General features: G+C 44.1%; 1 protein-coding gene across 1 annotated transcript; it reads left to right on the forward strand.

Annotated features, from left to right (window-relative positions):
• Nucleotides 1-211: 211 nt before the first annotated feature.
• Pfn4 (profilin family member 4) lies at nt 212-9,623 on the forward strand. Its single transcript, XM_036171316.1, has 5 exons — nt 212-413; nt 606-830; nt 5,339-5,476; nt 6,620-6,725; nt 9,001-9,623. The coding sequence occupies exons 2-5, from the start codon at nt 714-716 to the stop codon at nt 9,027-9,029; spliced, it is 390 nt and encodes a 129-aa protein (XP_036027209.1). The 5' UTR covers nt 212-413; nt 606-713; the 3' UTR covers nt 9,030-9,623.
• Nucleotides 9,624-17,453: the final 7,830 nt, after the last annotated feature.

The raw sequence follows: 17,453 nt of genomic DNA on the forward strand, positions 1-17,453 counted from the left end.
AAGGGGCCACCAAGGTGGGCTTAGAGCCGGGGCTGTGGACCAGTTGTCTGTCTCTCCGGCGGTGATGCTGGTCAAGGAGGAGGAATGAAAGGGTTATCTTACATAACTCGGCTTTTCTCCATCGGTGCTTTTGAGATTCTTTGGATTACCGGTTGCCTCTTTTTGTTTTTACTTTATTTTACGTTTATTTATTTACTCGTTCGTTTTTGCGGGGCTGCGAAGTGAACGGGTTTTTTGTTGGTGTTGTTTTGTTTTGTTTTTTCCCCTCGCTCTACCGTTGAGATCTCATCCGCAGAGCTTTAGTTGTTTTTGTTTTTTTAAGACAGGGGGGTCTCTCTGGCTTTGACCTTGTGACCTCCCCGCCCCTAGAGTACCTGAGATGATAGGCATGGACTTGTGTTTTTAAATCGCAGGTAATTCTCATGTAAATCATTACATAGATACATAAAAATGTTGAGGCACTGTTTTTTTTTTTTTCTTCAAACTCTACTTCATAAGCCAGTCAGTGAACTCTGATTTTTCTATAGTTTTGTTTGTTTTTTTGTTTTGTTTTCCCTGGGTATTGGTGAACACTAGATGATAGACCGCTGTCTTCACTCTTCCAGGGTTTTAAAGGACACCCACTGGTCACTAAAACTGAAGTGTCAGAGGCCCTTGTATACTCTCACACGTGGAGGCTTCGACTACAGTTCCTGGTTCAGAGCTGAGGCAGCATGAGTCACTTACAAAACTTACTGTTAGATACCCTACTAGGGACGAAGCATGTGGACAGTGCGGCCCTCATCAAACTCCATGAAAGGAGCCTGTGTGTGACATCACCAGGATTTAGTGTAAGAGGAAAAAACACTCTTTTAAAACTAACTTTTTAGGCTAGCATACAAAGCATTGGTTTTTACCAGGTCATCTTCAGATATGTGTTGTGAATGAACTATGTAAAAAATATGAACATGTTTGTCTCAACAATGTCAGAATTTATTGAGTAATGATAAATTCTAAGGCACAATAGTTTCTGTGGTATCAACTTGATAGATATGCCTGCTTTCCTCAGTAACCATGACTGAGGTGAACACGGGCTGTTTTTATTCCCATCTTAATTACTAATGTCAGCTACTCTTGGATCACACAGTAATATGTGTGTGGGTGCATATGCATGTAATCATATGCATGTGTGTATGTATGGTTCCAGAATAGCAATAAAGTATTGAGAAACCACAGCAGGGTTCAAGAGTTTTCCTACGTCCTGAAAATCAGGGAAATAGAAATATCAGTAGATATTTGATAATAGATATCAATAAATTTACAGAACCAGAACTTGGAGAACGAATCTGGTGAGACTGGTGACTAGTTAGACTCCTTCAGATCATGAGTTTGAGGGGAAAGCTTCAGAGTTGAGACCAACTCTAAGGGGAAAAGGGCAGGGCTGGGTCCAGACAATTGGTGGACGGGTGGGGCAGGTCCGGGTCAGTAGGAACCAATGTGATCTCAGTGTGGAGTCTGGGCAAGGGAGACTCTCCTTGGTCTGTTGTATATATTTCTTGGGCCTGGTTTTTCTAATATGATTTTAATATGTCTATATTGCTTCTACTGTCTCAGTTTACCCCCATAAATTAATAGGGGAGCACTCTTTCTATTCCCAGACATAAGTCATTCTCCAGTCTGTGTTGTGTTGGTGGTGCTGAACAGACATGCTGTTCCTGTGTCCATCCAGGCTTCATTCATTCATTCCTGTCCACAATGCCCTTCTCTATACCCTCTCCTGCTTCTGCTGGTTCCCTTCCTCTCTCAATTCCTTCTGTTTTCTTATTATGTGTATCCCATTATCCTATTTCCCACCTTCTTTAAGGGATATCCCTCCCTCCTTATGAGCCCCTTTCTAATTTTGTCACATATACACACACAGAAGTAAATATATACATACACATAGTTGTAAAGATTTGGTTTTATTTCTGTCCGCATGTTTGCATGCCATGTGCTTGCAGTACCTACAGAGGGCGATAGAGGGCTTCAGATCCTTTAAGTTGGTAGCCACTGGTGGACAGTGGGAACTGAACCTAGGTCCTCTGTAAGCACTCTTACCTGCTGAGTTATATCTCCAGCTTCACCCACATAGTTTTAAATACAGGTTCTATATATAAAAGAAAATGGGGGGGGGGGGAACACTGGAGAGATGGCTCAGAGGTTAAAAGCACCGACTGCTCTTCCAGAGGTCCTGAGTTCAATTCTCAGCAACCACATGGTGGCTCACAACCATCTGTAATGAGATCTGGTGCCCTCTTCTGGTCTGCAGGGGCACATGGTGGCTCACAGCCATCTGTAATGAGATCAGGTGCCCTCTTCTGGTGTGCAGACAGGACACGGTATATATGATAGATAGGTAGGTAGGTAGGTAGATAGATAGATAGATAGATAGATAGATAGATAGATAAAAACAAAAACTGATTTTAAAGAAATGTGATTGTCTTTCTGGGTCTATTTTATTAACCCTTAACACAAGGATTCCAGCTGTTGCTGTTTTTCTGCAAATGTCATTATTTCATTTTTCTCTTCCTTTTTCCTCCCTGAAACAGGACCTCATTAGGTAGGCCAGGCTGGCCTCACACTACAGGTATCTGCCTGCTTCTGCCTCCCAAGTGCTGGGATTAAAGGTGTGTGCCACCATGTCCCGAAATTTCAATGTCTTTCTGGCTGCATAAAATGACATTGCGTTTATATACTACATTTTCTTTATCCATTCATATATTAGCCGGCATCTAGGTAGGTTCCATTTCCTGGCTATTGTGATCACCTCAGCAACAAACATGTACACCTGCCTGTCTGTGCTGACTGTGTTGATTCAAAGTCCTTCCATTCTGTGTACCCCAGAGTGGTATAGCTAGGTCATGTGATAGTTCTGGGTGCAGCTGTTTGTTTGTTTGGGTTTTGGTTTTTCCAGACAGGGTTTCTCTGTGTAGTTTTGGAGCCTGTCCTGGCTCTCGCTCTGGAGACCAGACTAGCCTCGAACTCACAGAGATCCGCCTGCTTCTGCCTCCCGAGTGCTGGGATCAAAGGCATGTGCCACCACCAGTACAGCTCTAGGTACAGTTTTTTGGGGGGAGGAACTTCCATACTGATTTCCATGGTGGCTGCACAAGTTTACATTCACACCAGCAGTGAATTAAGAGTTCCTTTTATCTTTCCCCACATGCTTGCCAGCATTTATTGGTAGTTGTTTTCTTCTTTTTCTTTCTTTTCCATTTTTTAAAGAAGTTTCATATAGCCCAGGCTAGCCTGCAACCTGCTAGGTAACCAAAGATGACCTTGAACCTCCTGCTTCTACCTTCAAATGCTAGGACTATATTCATGGAGCACCATGCCCGCTCTATGCAGTACTGAGGACTAAACCCAGAGCTTGGGCATGCTTAGCAAGTACTCTACCAACTGAGCTACATCCCTGCCTTCATTTGGTTTTGTTTTCTCGGTGATACTTATTCCGACTGGTATATGGTGGAATCCCAAAACACCACATATATACATCGTGTCTTCAGAATTCAGAAGACTTGTATCCCCTAGAACTGTAAGCCACCATGTTGGTGCTGGGAATTGAACCTGGGTCCTCTGCGTGAGCAATCATTACCCTCAACCACTGAGCCATCTCTCCAGAACTATTATTTTTATATATGTATGTGTGTGTATATCTGTTTATGTGTGTGTGCATCTGAGTGCAGTGCTTTCGGAGGCTAGAAGAGGGCTTCAAATCCTTGGGAGCTGGAGTTGTGGGCAGTGGTGAGCCACCTGAGATGGATGTTAGGAACTGGACTCCTGTCCTTTGAAAGAGTACAAAGTGCTGTTATTACTGAGCCACCTTTCCAGCCCCTCAAAGCACTTTTTTGTTGTTTTTGGTTTTTTTGTTTTTGTTTTTTGTTTTCCCAGAGCTGAGGACCAAACCCAGGGCCTTGAGCTTGCTAGGCAAGCGCTCTACCACTGAGCTAAATCCCCAACCCCCAAGGCAGTTTTAATTTGCATTTCTCTGGCAGATAAATGTTAGTTTTTCAAGTATTTGTTTAGTATTTGGCCTTTTTATGTGTCTTTCCAAGAATCATCTATTCATTTGATTGATTGATTGGTTGGTTGGTTGATTGATTGGCTGATTTGGGGATTTTGGTGTTTGAGTGTTGAAGTTCTTTGTATACCCTTGTGGGTTTTGTTTTGTTTTGTTTTTAATTATTTAAGATGGCTGCCCCTCAAGCCATGGCTGTCTTGATCAGCAACTCTGTTGTCAATACCAGCAGCAGTTCACAGCAAGGGCCACAACCTGAGGGGAACTTATCTAGATCTCTGTCCCTCTAAAGAACTCAAGATTCCAAGTTGAGGTGGAATTCTGCTCCCTCAGACAGGCTGAATGGCAAGTAGCTCCTTGGCTGGTGTCTTCCAAAAAAACCCAGAGTCCTTCCTGCCACCCCCACTTAAAAGTCCTTGCTCACTGGTCCTTCCCTACCACTTCCTGTCAGCTAGTTGAAGACTCAGCCTCCTGACTGTAGGTTTATTTATTTAATCAAACGATTGTAGCTCATCTTTGCATCATTAAACAAAGATTCCACAGTAAAAACAAATATAACACATCTTACTGTTCTACAACACCCTTGGTGTGTCCATCTTGGCTAGTGTGTAGTTGGCGTTGGTTTTGTGCTTTTTTGGGTGTTCTGTCCTTTTGCTCTGGCAATTGTTTTCTTTGCTGTACATAAGCTTTTTAATTTCCTGTGACCCCATTTGCCAATTCCTGAGGTGATTTCCTGTGCTATTGGAATCCTCTTCAGAAAATCCTTTCCTGGAGGTATGACCTTTTTTGTTTGTTTTTGTTTTTGTTTTTTTTGAGACAGGGTTTCTCTGTGTAGCTTTGCACCTTTCCTGGATCTTGCTCTGTAGACCAGGCTGGCCTCGAACTCACAGAGATCCTCCTGGCTCTGCCTCCTGAGTGCTGGGACTAAAGGCGTGCGCCACCGCCACCTGGCGGAGGTATAACTTTCAAACAAACAAACAAAGCCTTCTTCTACTGAAAAGCCACTGGGGTGCTTTAGGATTCCAGATCACATAGTCTGTCACAGTCAGTAATTCTGGAGCTGGAGGAGCAGCTGTAGATAATGCCTCAAAGAGTAGGCGTCCCCTAATGCAACTTTATGAACATTGGAACTTCAATTTCATGTGATGGTGACATGTCACAAAGAGCTGTTCTTTTTCCCAGTCATTTTTAAGAAGTGAAAACCATTCCTTGCCAGCCTACAGGCCATTGAAAATGTAGTCAACCAAATTTGACCGGCCAGTGGGCCATGCTTTTCTGACCTGGCCTATTTCACCTCTGTAGGTAATGCCAAGTGATGTTCGAACACTTCTGAATGGGTTTGCCAAAAACCCACTGATAACCCGAAGGGAAGGGTTGTATTTCAAGGAAAAGGATTACAAATGTGTCCGGGCAGATGACTTTTCTCTTTATGCCAAGAATGTGAGTATTCAAGATTTGAAGACATATGGGTAACAAACGCGAGAATTTTACTTCAATTTTCATTTTCATTTTTTTGTTTTGGTTTGGTTTTTTTCATTGTTGTTTGAGACAGGGTTTCTCTGCCTGTCCGCCTTACTTCAATTTTCTTTACCCCTCCTGATGCTCTCTACAAAACAGCCTAATGTCTTTACTGCCTTTCAGTCCCAGGAAGGCAAGTCTGAAAATACTCAGAAGGGCCGGGGGACACACCTCAAGAGTAGAGAACTTGCTTAGAGTGCACAGAGCTCTGGGTTTGGTCTCCAGCACTGGAATGAAGTAAAGAATTCAAAAGCATTTCTTGTCCGAAAAGTATTCTCAGCCCAATATCCTCGCTGTTGCAAATATTTCCTGTGGAATCTGTGACCTGAGCTACCTCTTCCTGATACAGTTCACCCTTCATAGTTCTGTGACCTGCTTGTTTGGGACTGGGAACAGTGAGGGAATGAAGAAAGGACAGACACACAGACACATAAAGTGAAGCTGGGATCAGGTGGCGGTGTTTAAATACATTCCCAAAGCTCATACCCCTGTTAGGCACAAGAATGTTACATCAGACACAGAGATAGGCAAGGAATGGTTATTAGGGGGCTAAGATAGCCCAGAATACGTAGTGATTAGGCTCTGGACCTGCAGCATTCCAACCTCCCCACAGTCAGTGTAAGGTACATTTCTTCCAGGAACTTTTCTTCACAATACGCGCAATATTAGTACAGAGAGCTGAAACCTTTCAGGAAACATTACTAAATTTCTCAAAAGAGTTGAAGATTAAAATACAAATACATGAATACAAAGAAGTCAGGAAATTGTTGTTTTGGGGGTTTTGTTGTTTTGGTTTTCCAAGATAGGGTTTCTCTGTGTAGCTTTGGCACCTGTAGCTGAAACTCACCCTGTAGCCCAGGCTGGCCTCGAACTCACAGAGATCCACCCGCCTCTGCCTCCTGAGTGCTGGGATTAAAGGTGTGTGCCACCACTGCACAGCTCAGTGTGTGTGTGTGTGTGTGTGTGTGTGTGTGTGTGTCTGTCTGTCTGTCTGTCTGTCTGTGGTAGCTGCTGGCCTTGTGGTTTGGACCAAAGCCAGAGCATTCTCTTTTCTTCTTCATCCAGGAGAACACTGGTGTGGTGGTTGTGAAGACGCACCTATATCTTCTGGTGGCCACTTACACTGCAGGCATGTATCCTAGTGTCTGTGTGGAAGCCACAGAGAAGTTGGGTAAGTTTGCCTCCCATTGAGGTGTGAGACCCTACTCAAACTAGCTGGGGAGAAAGGAGGGATTTATTGGAGGACCCAGGGGTGCCTCACATAAACACAAAGTGTCGAGCACAGGGGAGCCATGGGAAATGCGGGTACCATGGAGCGTCTGTCTTGTCTCTGCTTCTAGGTGAGTCAGCCTTGTGCTGTCCCATTGCAATGCAGCTGCTCCCTGCCCTGGCTCAGTAGCATGGTAAAGCCTCCCCCTCCCCCTTCTTTTCTCTGGGGACCCTGATTTGTGTCATTTAGTTTATCCCTCCGCCAGTAAGCTACTACGAAGGAGAGATGGGCAGAGGAGCGGAGAAGAAGCAGGTTAAAAAGCAGCTGCGTCAGTGTTAGGGACCCACCCTGTAGAGGGAGAAGCTGCCATCTTGGTGTGTACTGCACTCGCCTTCCCTGGTTTACAATTGTGGAAAAATAAAAATAAGATTTAATAGAGAACTAAGGTGAGGGTTGAGCATAGCAAATGGTAAATCGTTTTATGTTTTATTTTACATCTATTTTGAGTTTCCAATGATCTCAGAAACAGTCCTTTGAAATAGTAAGGGCTTCTAGCAAGAAAAGCAGCCATTCACCCATTCATTCCTTTTTGTTTTTGTTTTTGTTTTGTTTTTTTGAGACAGGGTTTCTCTGTGTAGCTTTGTGCCTTTCCTGGATCTCACTTTGGAGACCAGGCTGGCCTCAAACTCACAGAGATGCACTTGCCTCTGCCTCCCGAGTGCTGGCATTAAAGGCGTGCACCACCACTGCCCAGCCACCCATTCATTCTTGCAGCAAATAACTGTGGTGTCCAATCCTGCATGTGCCCCGCACTATCTCAGATCAAAGCTGGGTACGGCATGCCCTCTGCTTCTTGTGACTCTATAGATGCCATCCTGCCTGCCAGAAATGCATTCCTGTTCTGTCCATGCCCCCTCACATCTGGTTTGTACATTCCTCATCATTGAGAGTCCAAGTCAGATCCGATGTCTCTTCCACTGGCTGTATATTTTATGCATACTGCTATTGTTATTCCCATTAGAGCTCTTCGTTAATCTGGATTAGGAACTCAGAAGGCAGCCATGCCATCTTTTTTTTTTTTTTTTTTTTTGGTTGGTTTTTCGAGACAGGGTTTCTCTGTAGCTTTGGAGCCTGTCCTGGACTAGCTCTGTAGACCAGGCTGGCCTTGAACTCACAGAGATCCGCTGCCTCTGCCTCCCGAGTGCTGGGATTACAGGCGAGCACCACCACCGCCCAGTGCCATGCCATCTTAATCATCCTGCTATCTAATATCTAACACAGCACCTGATTTTGAGGAAGAAAAGACTATATGATTGATAAACAGAGACATGAATGACTTCTACCTAACAGAATCTGGGACAGTTCCAGTGGGCTAATCTCCAGTGACTGTGTGAGAAGTTAAGTCCCAGAAAAGGAGGCTCAGTTTTAGCAGAGTAGGAGCAGAAACCAGACAGAGACCTATAATTTGAGCTAATATATTTAATATTCATTAAAATATCCATAATGAAAGTAGGAAGACAGGCCACTAGGCTGTCAGTAAAACCGGCTTTATCCTATTGGCTCAGAGGCAAGGCTAATTCCACAGAGAAGGCCAGAAAGTTCCCTGGCTTCACTGTATTGAAGATTCTCTGACCATTCATTCATTCATTCATTCATTTACTCAAGGCCACAAAAGACTCCAAAGAAGAATACAGCAGACACTACACCAGTTAGAACCCGCTGTTGTAAGAAGGGTCGGCTGTGTTAGAAGTGTTTGGATAGCCTCAGGGATGGATGGGCCAGGCTGCTAGCCACCAGCTGCCTGCTGCCACTGACTTCATTGTGTGTGATTCCTCCATCACTCTGGCGCTCTCTCTCTCTCTCTCTCTCTCTCTCTCTCTCTCTCTTTCTCTCAGACTGAACTCAAACTTGTAATCTTCCTACTTTAGCCCACTAAATTCTGGGATTACAGGCATGTGCTATTATGCCCCCAAATTGTGTTTTTTTCTTTCTTTCTTTTTCTTTTTTTTCTTTTTTTTTTTTTTCTGGTTTTTTCAAGACAGGGTTTCTCTGTGTAGCTTTGCGCCTTTCCTGGATCTTGCTTTGTAGCCCAGGCTGGCCACGAACTCACAGAGATCCACCTGCCTCTGCCTCCCGAGTGCTGGGATTAAAGGCGTGTGCACCACCACCCACCGTGAACTACACTGTAATGGCAGTTCACTCCTCAGAAATCATTAACCTGCTGTGTTTCTTTCAGGAGAATATCTAAGAAGAAAAGGAAACTAAGTCACCAGACAACTGGTAAAGACACCTTTATTATCTTGAAAGAAAAGTCTAGATCCTTAAGAAGAAGTATTTTGTGGTTGAAAAACACTGAGTGGAAGATTAAAACAAAGACTGAGTTAAGGGAACACTTTTTTTTTTTCTCATTTCAAGAAGTCACCATCTCTAACTGAAAGGACCTGACCAGCTCGTTCCTTTTCTTTAAGCATTGGTCACTGACTTGAAACCTGAGTGCAATAATGGCTTTTCACAGGACAAATCTGTTGGGAGGCTCACCTCCAAGTCCCCACACATCTTGCCAGAGATTCCAAGAATGTAGGCCCTAACCACGCCTGTGTGTGAGCCACATGCACATCGAAGTTAGAGGACAGCTGTGACGGTCGGTTCTCCTCTCCCACCATGTGGGTAGTGGGAATGGAACTCGGGCTGTAAGGGTTGGTGGCAAGTAAACCCACTGGACCATCTCACCAGTTCCCCAACCACTCTGTACCTAGGCCACATCAGTGTCGTGCCACCTTTAAAAAATTAAAGTAATGCTTCTTCCTCGGGGGGAGGGACTTGCTAAGTGCTTTCTGCCAAAGAAGTAGAGTTCCTGAGTTCAGTGCCGCTTTATTAAAATACAGATTGGTGTGTGACAGCTGCCTTGTTCTCACCTTTATATGGGACCTGTCAGGCAGGGAGCCAATGCAAAGGTCACCCAATAACAAGCCACTAATCAGAGTATAGGATGGACACTCGCTGTCTACCTTCAGGCATCCAATTTTGTTCAGCATTATAATGGCCTTCTCAAACTCGGGAGATTTCTGACCACCTCTCTCACTGCTTCTGAGTCTACATCTCTTAATAAGGCAGAATGGCTATTGAGTAACCTCCCTGAGAAAGGGTTTTTCTGTTGGCCACCTGCTACATGAGGATCAGAACAATAAGAGAGAGGACTTATTCTGATAATTTAGGGTTCTGCCATAGCCACTCCTGCAAAGGAAGCATCTTCCTTTCTCTGACAGCAGCCCCAGGCCAGGCTGGTGAGTGAGCCCTATGGTACACCCTCCAGTGCACCCTCCAGTATTCCCTCCAGTGCACTCTCCAGTATTCCCGCCAGTACACCTTCAGTATTCCCGCCAGTACACCTCCAGTATTCCCTCCAGTGCACCCTCCAGTAACCCTCCAGTGCACCCTCCAGTGCACCCTCCAGTACACCCTCCAGTGCACCCTCCAGTGCACCCTCCAGTACATCCTCCAGTATTCCCTCCAGTGCACCCTCCAGTATTCCCTCCAGTGCACTCTCCAGTACACCCTCCAGTACATCCTCCAGTATTCCCTCCAGTGCACCCTCCAGTATTCCCTCCAGTGCACCCTCCAGTGCACACTCCAGTACACCCTCCAGTGCACCCTCCAGTGCACCCTCCAGTACATCCTCCAGTATTCCCTCCAGTGCACCCTCCAGTATTCCCTCCAGTGCACCCTCCAGTGCACACTCCAGTACATCCTCCAGTATTCCCTCCAATGCACCCTCCAGTACATCCTCCAGTACATCCTCCAGTATTCCCTCCAGTGCACCCTCCAGTATTCCCTCCAGTGCACCCTCCAGTGCACCCTCCAGTACATCCTCCAGTATTCCCTCCAGTGCACCCTCCAGTATTCCCTCCAGTGCACCCTCCAGTGCACCCTCCAGTACACCCTCCAGTACATCCTCCAGTATTCCCTCCAGTGCACCCTCCAGTGCACCCTCCAGTACACCCTCCAGTGCACACTCCAGTACATCCTCCAGTATTCCCTCCAATGCACCCTCCAGTACATCCTCCAGTACATCCTCCAGTATTCCCTCCAGTGCACCCTCCAGTATTCCCTCCAGTGCACCCTCCAGTGCACCCTCCAGTACATCCTCCAGTATTCCCTCCAGTGCACCCTCCAGTATTGCCTCCAGTGCACCCTCCAGTACACCCTCCAGTGCACACTCCAGTACATCCTCCAGTATTCCCTCCAGTGCACCCTCCAGTACATCCTCCAGTACATCCTCCAGTATTCCCTCCAGTGCACCCTCCAGTACACCCTCCAGTGCACACTCCAGTACATCCTCCAGTATTCCCTCCAGTGCACCCTCCAGTACACCCTCCAGTACACCCCCTCAGTGAACCTTTCAGCGCACACTTCAGGAACTGCTTTTAGGGAGGAAATGGTTTGGATCTTTGGCCAAGAGAGAGCCTGGGAATACAAACTTAACTCTGCTTTGTCCAGATTGGATTGCCATGATCTTTAAGGATGATGATTATTTAAGTGAATACACTGTTTTCCAGATCCCTTTACAGTATACTTTACATGGATCAGAGGGACATGTAGCAGCTCTCTAAATATTGTAAGAAACCCCTAGTCTCACATATGACCCTTCTAAACGAAGTGTCTGGATGCAAACAGACTGGTTGGGACTGGGTTTGAGAGTGAATCATTGTGATAGGATATCCCAGTTACATGGTAAGTGGACACAGAGGCCCTGGTACCCAGGGAGTAACCTTATCTTCAGGGGCTGGGGAAGTGGTGGAGCTCTTTATATTAGTTTTCTCTCCTATACTCTATGCCACAGTCAACTACATAGTTGCTTGGTCTAACTTTCCAGCTTAGATAGAGTCAAATCAAACCCTATGCCCTTTGCAGTTTTCACATTGTCAGGCAGAAAGACACCATGTTCTGAATCCTGAAGACAATCTATTCTGGGAAAAATATCTTTTGGTGCTTATGAAATTCTCTCATGTTCAAGTTTTATCTCACAACCTTTCAAAGAGCTTCCAACATCAGTTTTTTTTTGTTTTTTTCCGAGACAGGGTCTCTCTGTAGCTTTGGAGGCTATCCTAGAACTCGCTCTGTAGACTAGGCTAGCCTCGAACTCACAGAGATCCACCTGCCTCTGCCTCCCGAGTGCTGGGATTACAGGCGTGCGCCACCACCGCCTGGCTGTCAGTCGTTTTCTGAGTGTAGGTGCTAAGGTTCACAAGTTTGTTCTTAATGGTCAATGTTCCCGCCAAAACCATTCACCCATTTAATTGCTTGGTTTTGAAAGATGTAAGTTTCAAATTGACTTCTTGAATAGCCTGCCAAGTGCTAAGTAGCAATGAACCAACAGTAAATACCTCATCTCCACCACTGATAGGTTCACAGTTTAGTAGGGTACGCAGATTTGTGAGTCATATGATCATGTGATCAACCCTGCATAAGTCCAGATATGAAACAATCCCAGAACACAGAGCCTGGAGCCACTGACTGTCCCATGGAGCCCCTTAGGGTTTTTGAGACTCTGAAACTGGCATTAGAAGTGAGTTTGAAAGAGTAAGCACAGAAGAGAGAGCATGCCAGGGTGAAGGACGGCATATGACAGAGCCATGACACTTCCTGGCATGCACAGAAGTTCAAGACAGATGGAAAACAGTATGTATGGCTATTCCCCAAGAGAAAGGGACGCTCTCCTCACATCCTCTCAAAGGAGATCAGTAACTATGGACAATGCTTTTTTTTTTTAAAGATCTTTATTGACAAATAATTCACATAGTATACAATTTTCCTGTTTGCACAATTTGATAGACTTTAGTCCAGCATCCTCATAGACCCATGACACCATCACCACTTCCTGTTTTAGAACATCGCTGTCTTCAATTTCTTTTTTTTTCTTTTTCTTTCTTTTTTTTGAGACAGGGTTTCTCTGTGTAGCTTTGCGCCTTTCCTGGAACTCACTTGGTAGCCCAGGTTGGCCTCGAACTCACAGAGATCTGCCTGGCTCTGTCTCCTGAGTGCTGGGACTAAAGGCATGTGCCACCACCGCCCAGCTCAATTTCTTTTTTTCCTTTTTTTTTGAATGCTGAATGCTATCTATTGAAGGAGGGAGGAGGTCTTAAATACAGGCTTACAGCACAATGGGAGAATCCCAGAGGGCAGAAATTTGCTTCCGATGTTTTACAATCTTTCATCTAAGCTTGGACAATGCTTTTTATAATACTTAAGTTTAAGCTGGGGATGTATTTAGGGATAAAACAATTGCCTAGCATGCTAGATGACCTGAGATACAGCCTCAGAACTCCTGAAATAAAAATATATATATAAACTTAGTCTTAATCTATTAGAACACAAAAATATTAAAGAATATTAAAAACTTGGGAAAAATAGGCTACTCACAATTTCACACTAAATGAAAACTATTGATGATTTCATTTTTACCCAGTCTCTTTAAATGTACATATGTTTTTGGTTTGGGGTTTTTTTTCATATGTTTTAACCTTATCTAGTTCTAGTGCACATAACTGTCATCTGCTATATTCATTTATCAAATTATTTCTTGAATATCACTAAAATTCCCTAAAAAACACTATCAAACCACTGCATATCATTTGATTTAAATATACACCCTTCTGTTAGAAGCTTTAGTTCTTTCCACTTTTTTTTTTTTTTTTTTTTTTTTTTTTTGACACAGGGTTTCTCTGTGTAGTTTTGGTGCCTGTCCTGGATCTTGCTCTGTAGACCAGGCTGGCCTTGAACTCACAGAGATCCACCTGCCTCTGCCTCCTGAGTGCTGGGATTAAAGGTGTGAGCCACCACCGCCTGGCTATTTCTACTTTTTTATATCACCAATAATACTCCTATTTGACTATTTACATAGATCTTCCTCCAGGTTTGGGATTCAGTCTTCAGTGATTTCTCATAATTTAACCCACTAACATCTGGAGTGTATAATTCAGGATGCTGTGTACCTACCCCTAGGCTGATAAACAGAGGAGCTGACCCTAAACTACAGTGCCATGCAAGGGTGACCATGAAACATTCGATAGCCAATGGACAGCCTTTCCTGGGTACTTAACCATGGCACTGCTTGGGAAGGACTCTCCAGTCACTTCCTATAACTCTCCTTACAAAGTTGCAACTGTGTCCAGGTATATAAAGACACAAAGAAGCGACCCTTTGGGGGTAGTTGCACAGGACTGGTAGAAATGCCCAGGGAGCCTGTGATCTTACCCAACACGAGTCTCCAAACCAAAGATATTCCTATCATGGTAGTTCACAGTAACTTTGGAAGGCCCTCAATGGCATGCATAGATTAAGGGGTTCCCCTACCCCAGATTCTTTTCTTTGGGGTTGTGGGGGGGGGGGTCGAGACAGGGTTTCTCTTTGTATCCCTGGCTGTCCTGGAACTCCCTCTGTAAACCAGGCTGGCCTCAAACTCAGAGATTCGCCTGCCTCTACCTCCCTAGTTGCCGGGATTAAAGGTGCTCGCCACCACACTCAGCTCTTCCCCAGAGTCTCAGCTCCTGTGTGTACTTTCCTAAAACTAAGCTACTGAGATTGAGAGCCCATGTCAAATCTCTTTTCTTTCCTTTCTCCTATCCCACCTCCCATCTCCAGGATACAGTCTTGCCCATCCCAAACCACACTTTGGGGCTTAGTGTACAGTAAAAACCACACCGTGTTAAGGGAAAGGAAAACACTAGATACTTTTAGATACAATAACCTCCTCATCCTGCATGGTGCAAAAATGCATCATCTGTGTGTGACATGGAGTCCTGTGAAAGTAAAGCAGAAAAGCATCGTGAGAAACAGTGAACACCTCTGTGTGGACTGGAGCTGGCTCAGCAGCTTAGAATGCTGGCTGCTTCTCGGAGGACCTGGGTTCCCTTCACAGCACCCACGTGGCAGCTCACAGCCACCTGGAACTCCAGTTCCACTCACACAGATGAGGTAAATCTTTGTAGCATAATTCATCTAGGAAAGGAAGGCTTCACACTTTCCCCCCTCAATTATTTCTTAAATTTCAGAGACAAGATGGTTGTCCCAAGATGTGTGATTATGATTACTTGAAGTGAAGAATGAGAAATCCTTTCTTAGAGAAGAGGATTTATGTATGTGTGTGTGTGTGTGTGTGTGTGTGTGTGTGTGTGTGTGTGTGTGTATTAGCTGAGGACCGAACCCAGGGCCTTGCACTTGCTAGGCAAGTGCTCTACTACTGAGCTAAATCCCCAACCCAGGATTTATATTTTATTAACAATGAGGAACAGCTTTGCCAATAAGAGTACCACAAATGTTCTTCATAAGTGAATTAAGTCTGTAGCACCTAGATGTTACTAAAAATATATTTAAAGCATGTTTAGTAAATAAATTTTATCAAACTTTTATCAGAGTCAAAATGTGTTAAAAATTAACATTTTTATTATTGGAATCCCTCCTGAGTATGTAAGTCTAAGCAAGATGTCTCTAAGTGACAAGACAGCAGATACAATGACAACCATTTGGTAAGTCTTCAGAAGCTTTGTCTGATCCTAAAACTCGAGAGCTTAAATGATACTCCTAACTTAGGAACAAATTGTTTATTGAATGGGGGGGGTCTCCAAATCTCTGCCATCAGCAAAATTGAAGGCTTCATTAAACTGTCAGCTAATAGAACATTGAAGACCATTTCCTTTTTTTTTCCTAGTAATTTTTAAAATTTATTTTTATTTTATGTGCATTGGTGTTTTGCCTGCATGTATGTCTCTGTGAGGGTGTCAGATCTTGGAGTTAAAGACAGTTTTTGTGAGCTGTCATGTGGGTGCTGGGAATCAAACCTGGGTCCTCTGGAAAAGCGGTCAGTGCTCTTAAGCACTGAGCCATCTCTCCTGCCTCTGAAGATCATTTTCAATAACCATTCTCTTTTCTTTTTTTCTTTTTTGTTTTTTGAGACAGGGTTTCTCTATGTAGCTTTGTGCCTTTCCTGGAACTCACTCTGTAGCCCAGGCTGGCCTTGAACTCACAAAGATGTGCCTGCCTCTGCCTGGAGAGTGCTGGGATTAAAGGCGTGTGCCACCACTGCCCGGCTCAATGACCATTTTCAATTTTAGGATTTTTTTTATCTTATAACTCAGAGGTATTTAAAGAAGTGTCTGACATTCCTATAGTGAATTTTTCTTTCTCTTCCATTTTTTTTTTTCCGGAGCTGAGGACTGAACCCAGGGCCTTGCGCTTGCTAGGCAAGCGCTCTACACTGAGCAAAATCCCCAACCCCTCTTTTCTAATTTATGTAAATTGCATTTCTCAGGGCTTGAAAGAGAACCAGTGTTAAACCTCATCCCATCTAGAACTATTCATCCACAGGTTAATAGGTATTGAGAAAAATTCAGCCCTACTAATTATTATTAAAAGATGGATGTCAGGCCAGGAGTGGTGGTGCACACCTTTGATCCTAGTACATGAGAGGCAGAGGCAGGGAGATTTCTGTGAGATTGAGGCTATCCTGGTCTACATAGCAAGTCCCAGGCTAGCCAGGACTACATAGTGAGACACTATCTCCAAAAAAGAATGGGGGGAATGCCATTCCAATAAAAATTTACTTTCCGAGCCGGGCAGCAGTGGCGCACGCCTTTAGTCCCAGCACTTGGGAGGCAGAGCCAGGCGGATCTCTGTGAGTTCGAGGCCAGCCTGGTCTACCGAGTGAGTTCCAGGAAAGGCACAAAGCTACACAGAGAAACCCTGTCTCGAAAAATTAAAAAAAAAAAATACTTTCTGTGTTTAATAAGTATTAATATTTAAAATAATAAATGTTTTCCTAAATTTTGAACTCAATTGTGACTATTATAATATTACTGAATTCACTAAAATTTCTAGAAATTGACTTTGCTAGCCTGTAGTCATGGTAAATAATTTAATTGGTATTGGTTTATTCACATAGTTTTGAAGCCATGAATAACCAGTAAAGAAGAAAATGTATCTGGATATGGTTCTATGAGAAAAGTAGAATAAAAATATGGGCACTATAAGAAAAATAAAATCGTAAAATTTCTAACTGGTAAAGAAGAACTTGCTTGAGTCTTTTTTAATGGGTGATTATATATTATCATGTTGCTCTAAAATTTAGGTTCCACTTAATGTATTTAAAAGGCTAATAAAGAGTTTAAAATGCAGTATGTCTGAATGCCATCCTGAACATGCCAATCTCACCTAAAATATCAGTATCTATAACTAGAAATTATTATCTTTTAAAACTGCTTAAATCTAAGATACCAAAAAATTGGGGGTTGGGGATTTAGTTCAGTGGTAGAGCGCTTGCCTAGCAAGTGCAAGGCCCTGGGTTCGATCCTCAGCTCTGAAGAAAAAAAAAATGGATAATTGTAGGGAGCCGCCATTCTAAGATGGCGCCGACTTCCTGACAGCTTTGCTGTAAACAACTCCATATTTGGCTGTGTTTGCTGGGCTGCGAGCCTCCAGGTTTGCGCATGCGCGTATATGGTAATTTGGCCTTATGTCCTCAGCCTATCCCGTGGCTCCCCGTGCTTGCACTCTGGTGGGATCCAATCATAGATTGACCCGTTCGCTTGGTTCCCTATATAAGCAGCTGCCTTTTGGTTCTTGGGGCCCCTCACCTCCCGCTCTCCCTTAATCAAGAGGCGCTCCAATAAAGTGTGATCTGAGAAGAATCCTCGA

This window comes from Onychomys torridus, chromosome 21 (assembly GCF_903995425.1).
Source record: "Onychomys torridus chromosome 21, mOncTor1.1, whole genome shotgun sequence".
Lineage (NCBI taxonomy): Eukaryota > Metazoa > Chordata > Mammalia > Rodentia > Cricetidae > Onychomys > Onychomys torridus.

Excerpts from the sequence above, each read along its gene's own strand:
- Pfn4 (XM_036171316.1), top strand. The coding sequence starts at position 714 with ATGAGTCACTTACAAAACTTACTGTTAGATACCCTACTAGGGACGAAG. Across the intron at positions 5,477-6,619 it reads TTTCTCTTTATGCCAAGAAT|GAGAACACTGGTGTGGTGGT; the intron begins GTGAGTATTCAA and ends TTCTTCATCCAG. Across the intron at positions 6,726-9,000 it reads GGAAGCCACAGAGAAGTTGG|GAGAATATCTAAGAAGAAAA; the intron begins GTAAGTTTGCCT and ends TGTTTCTTTCAG.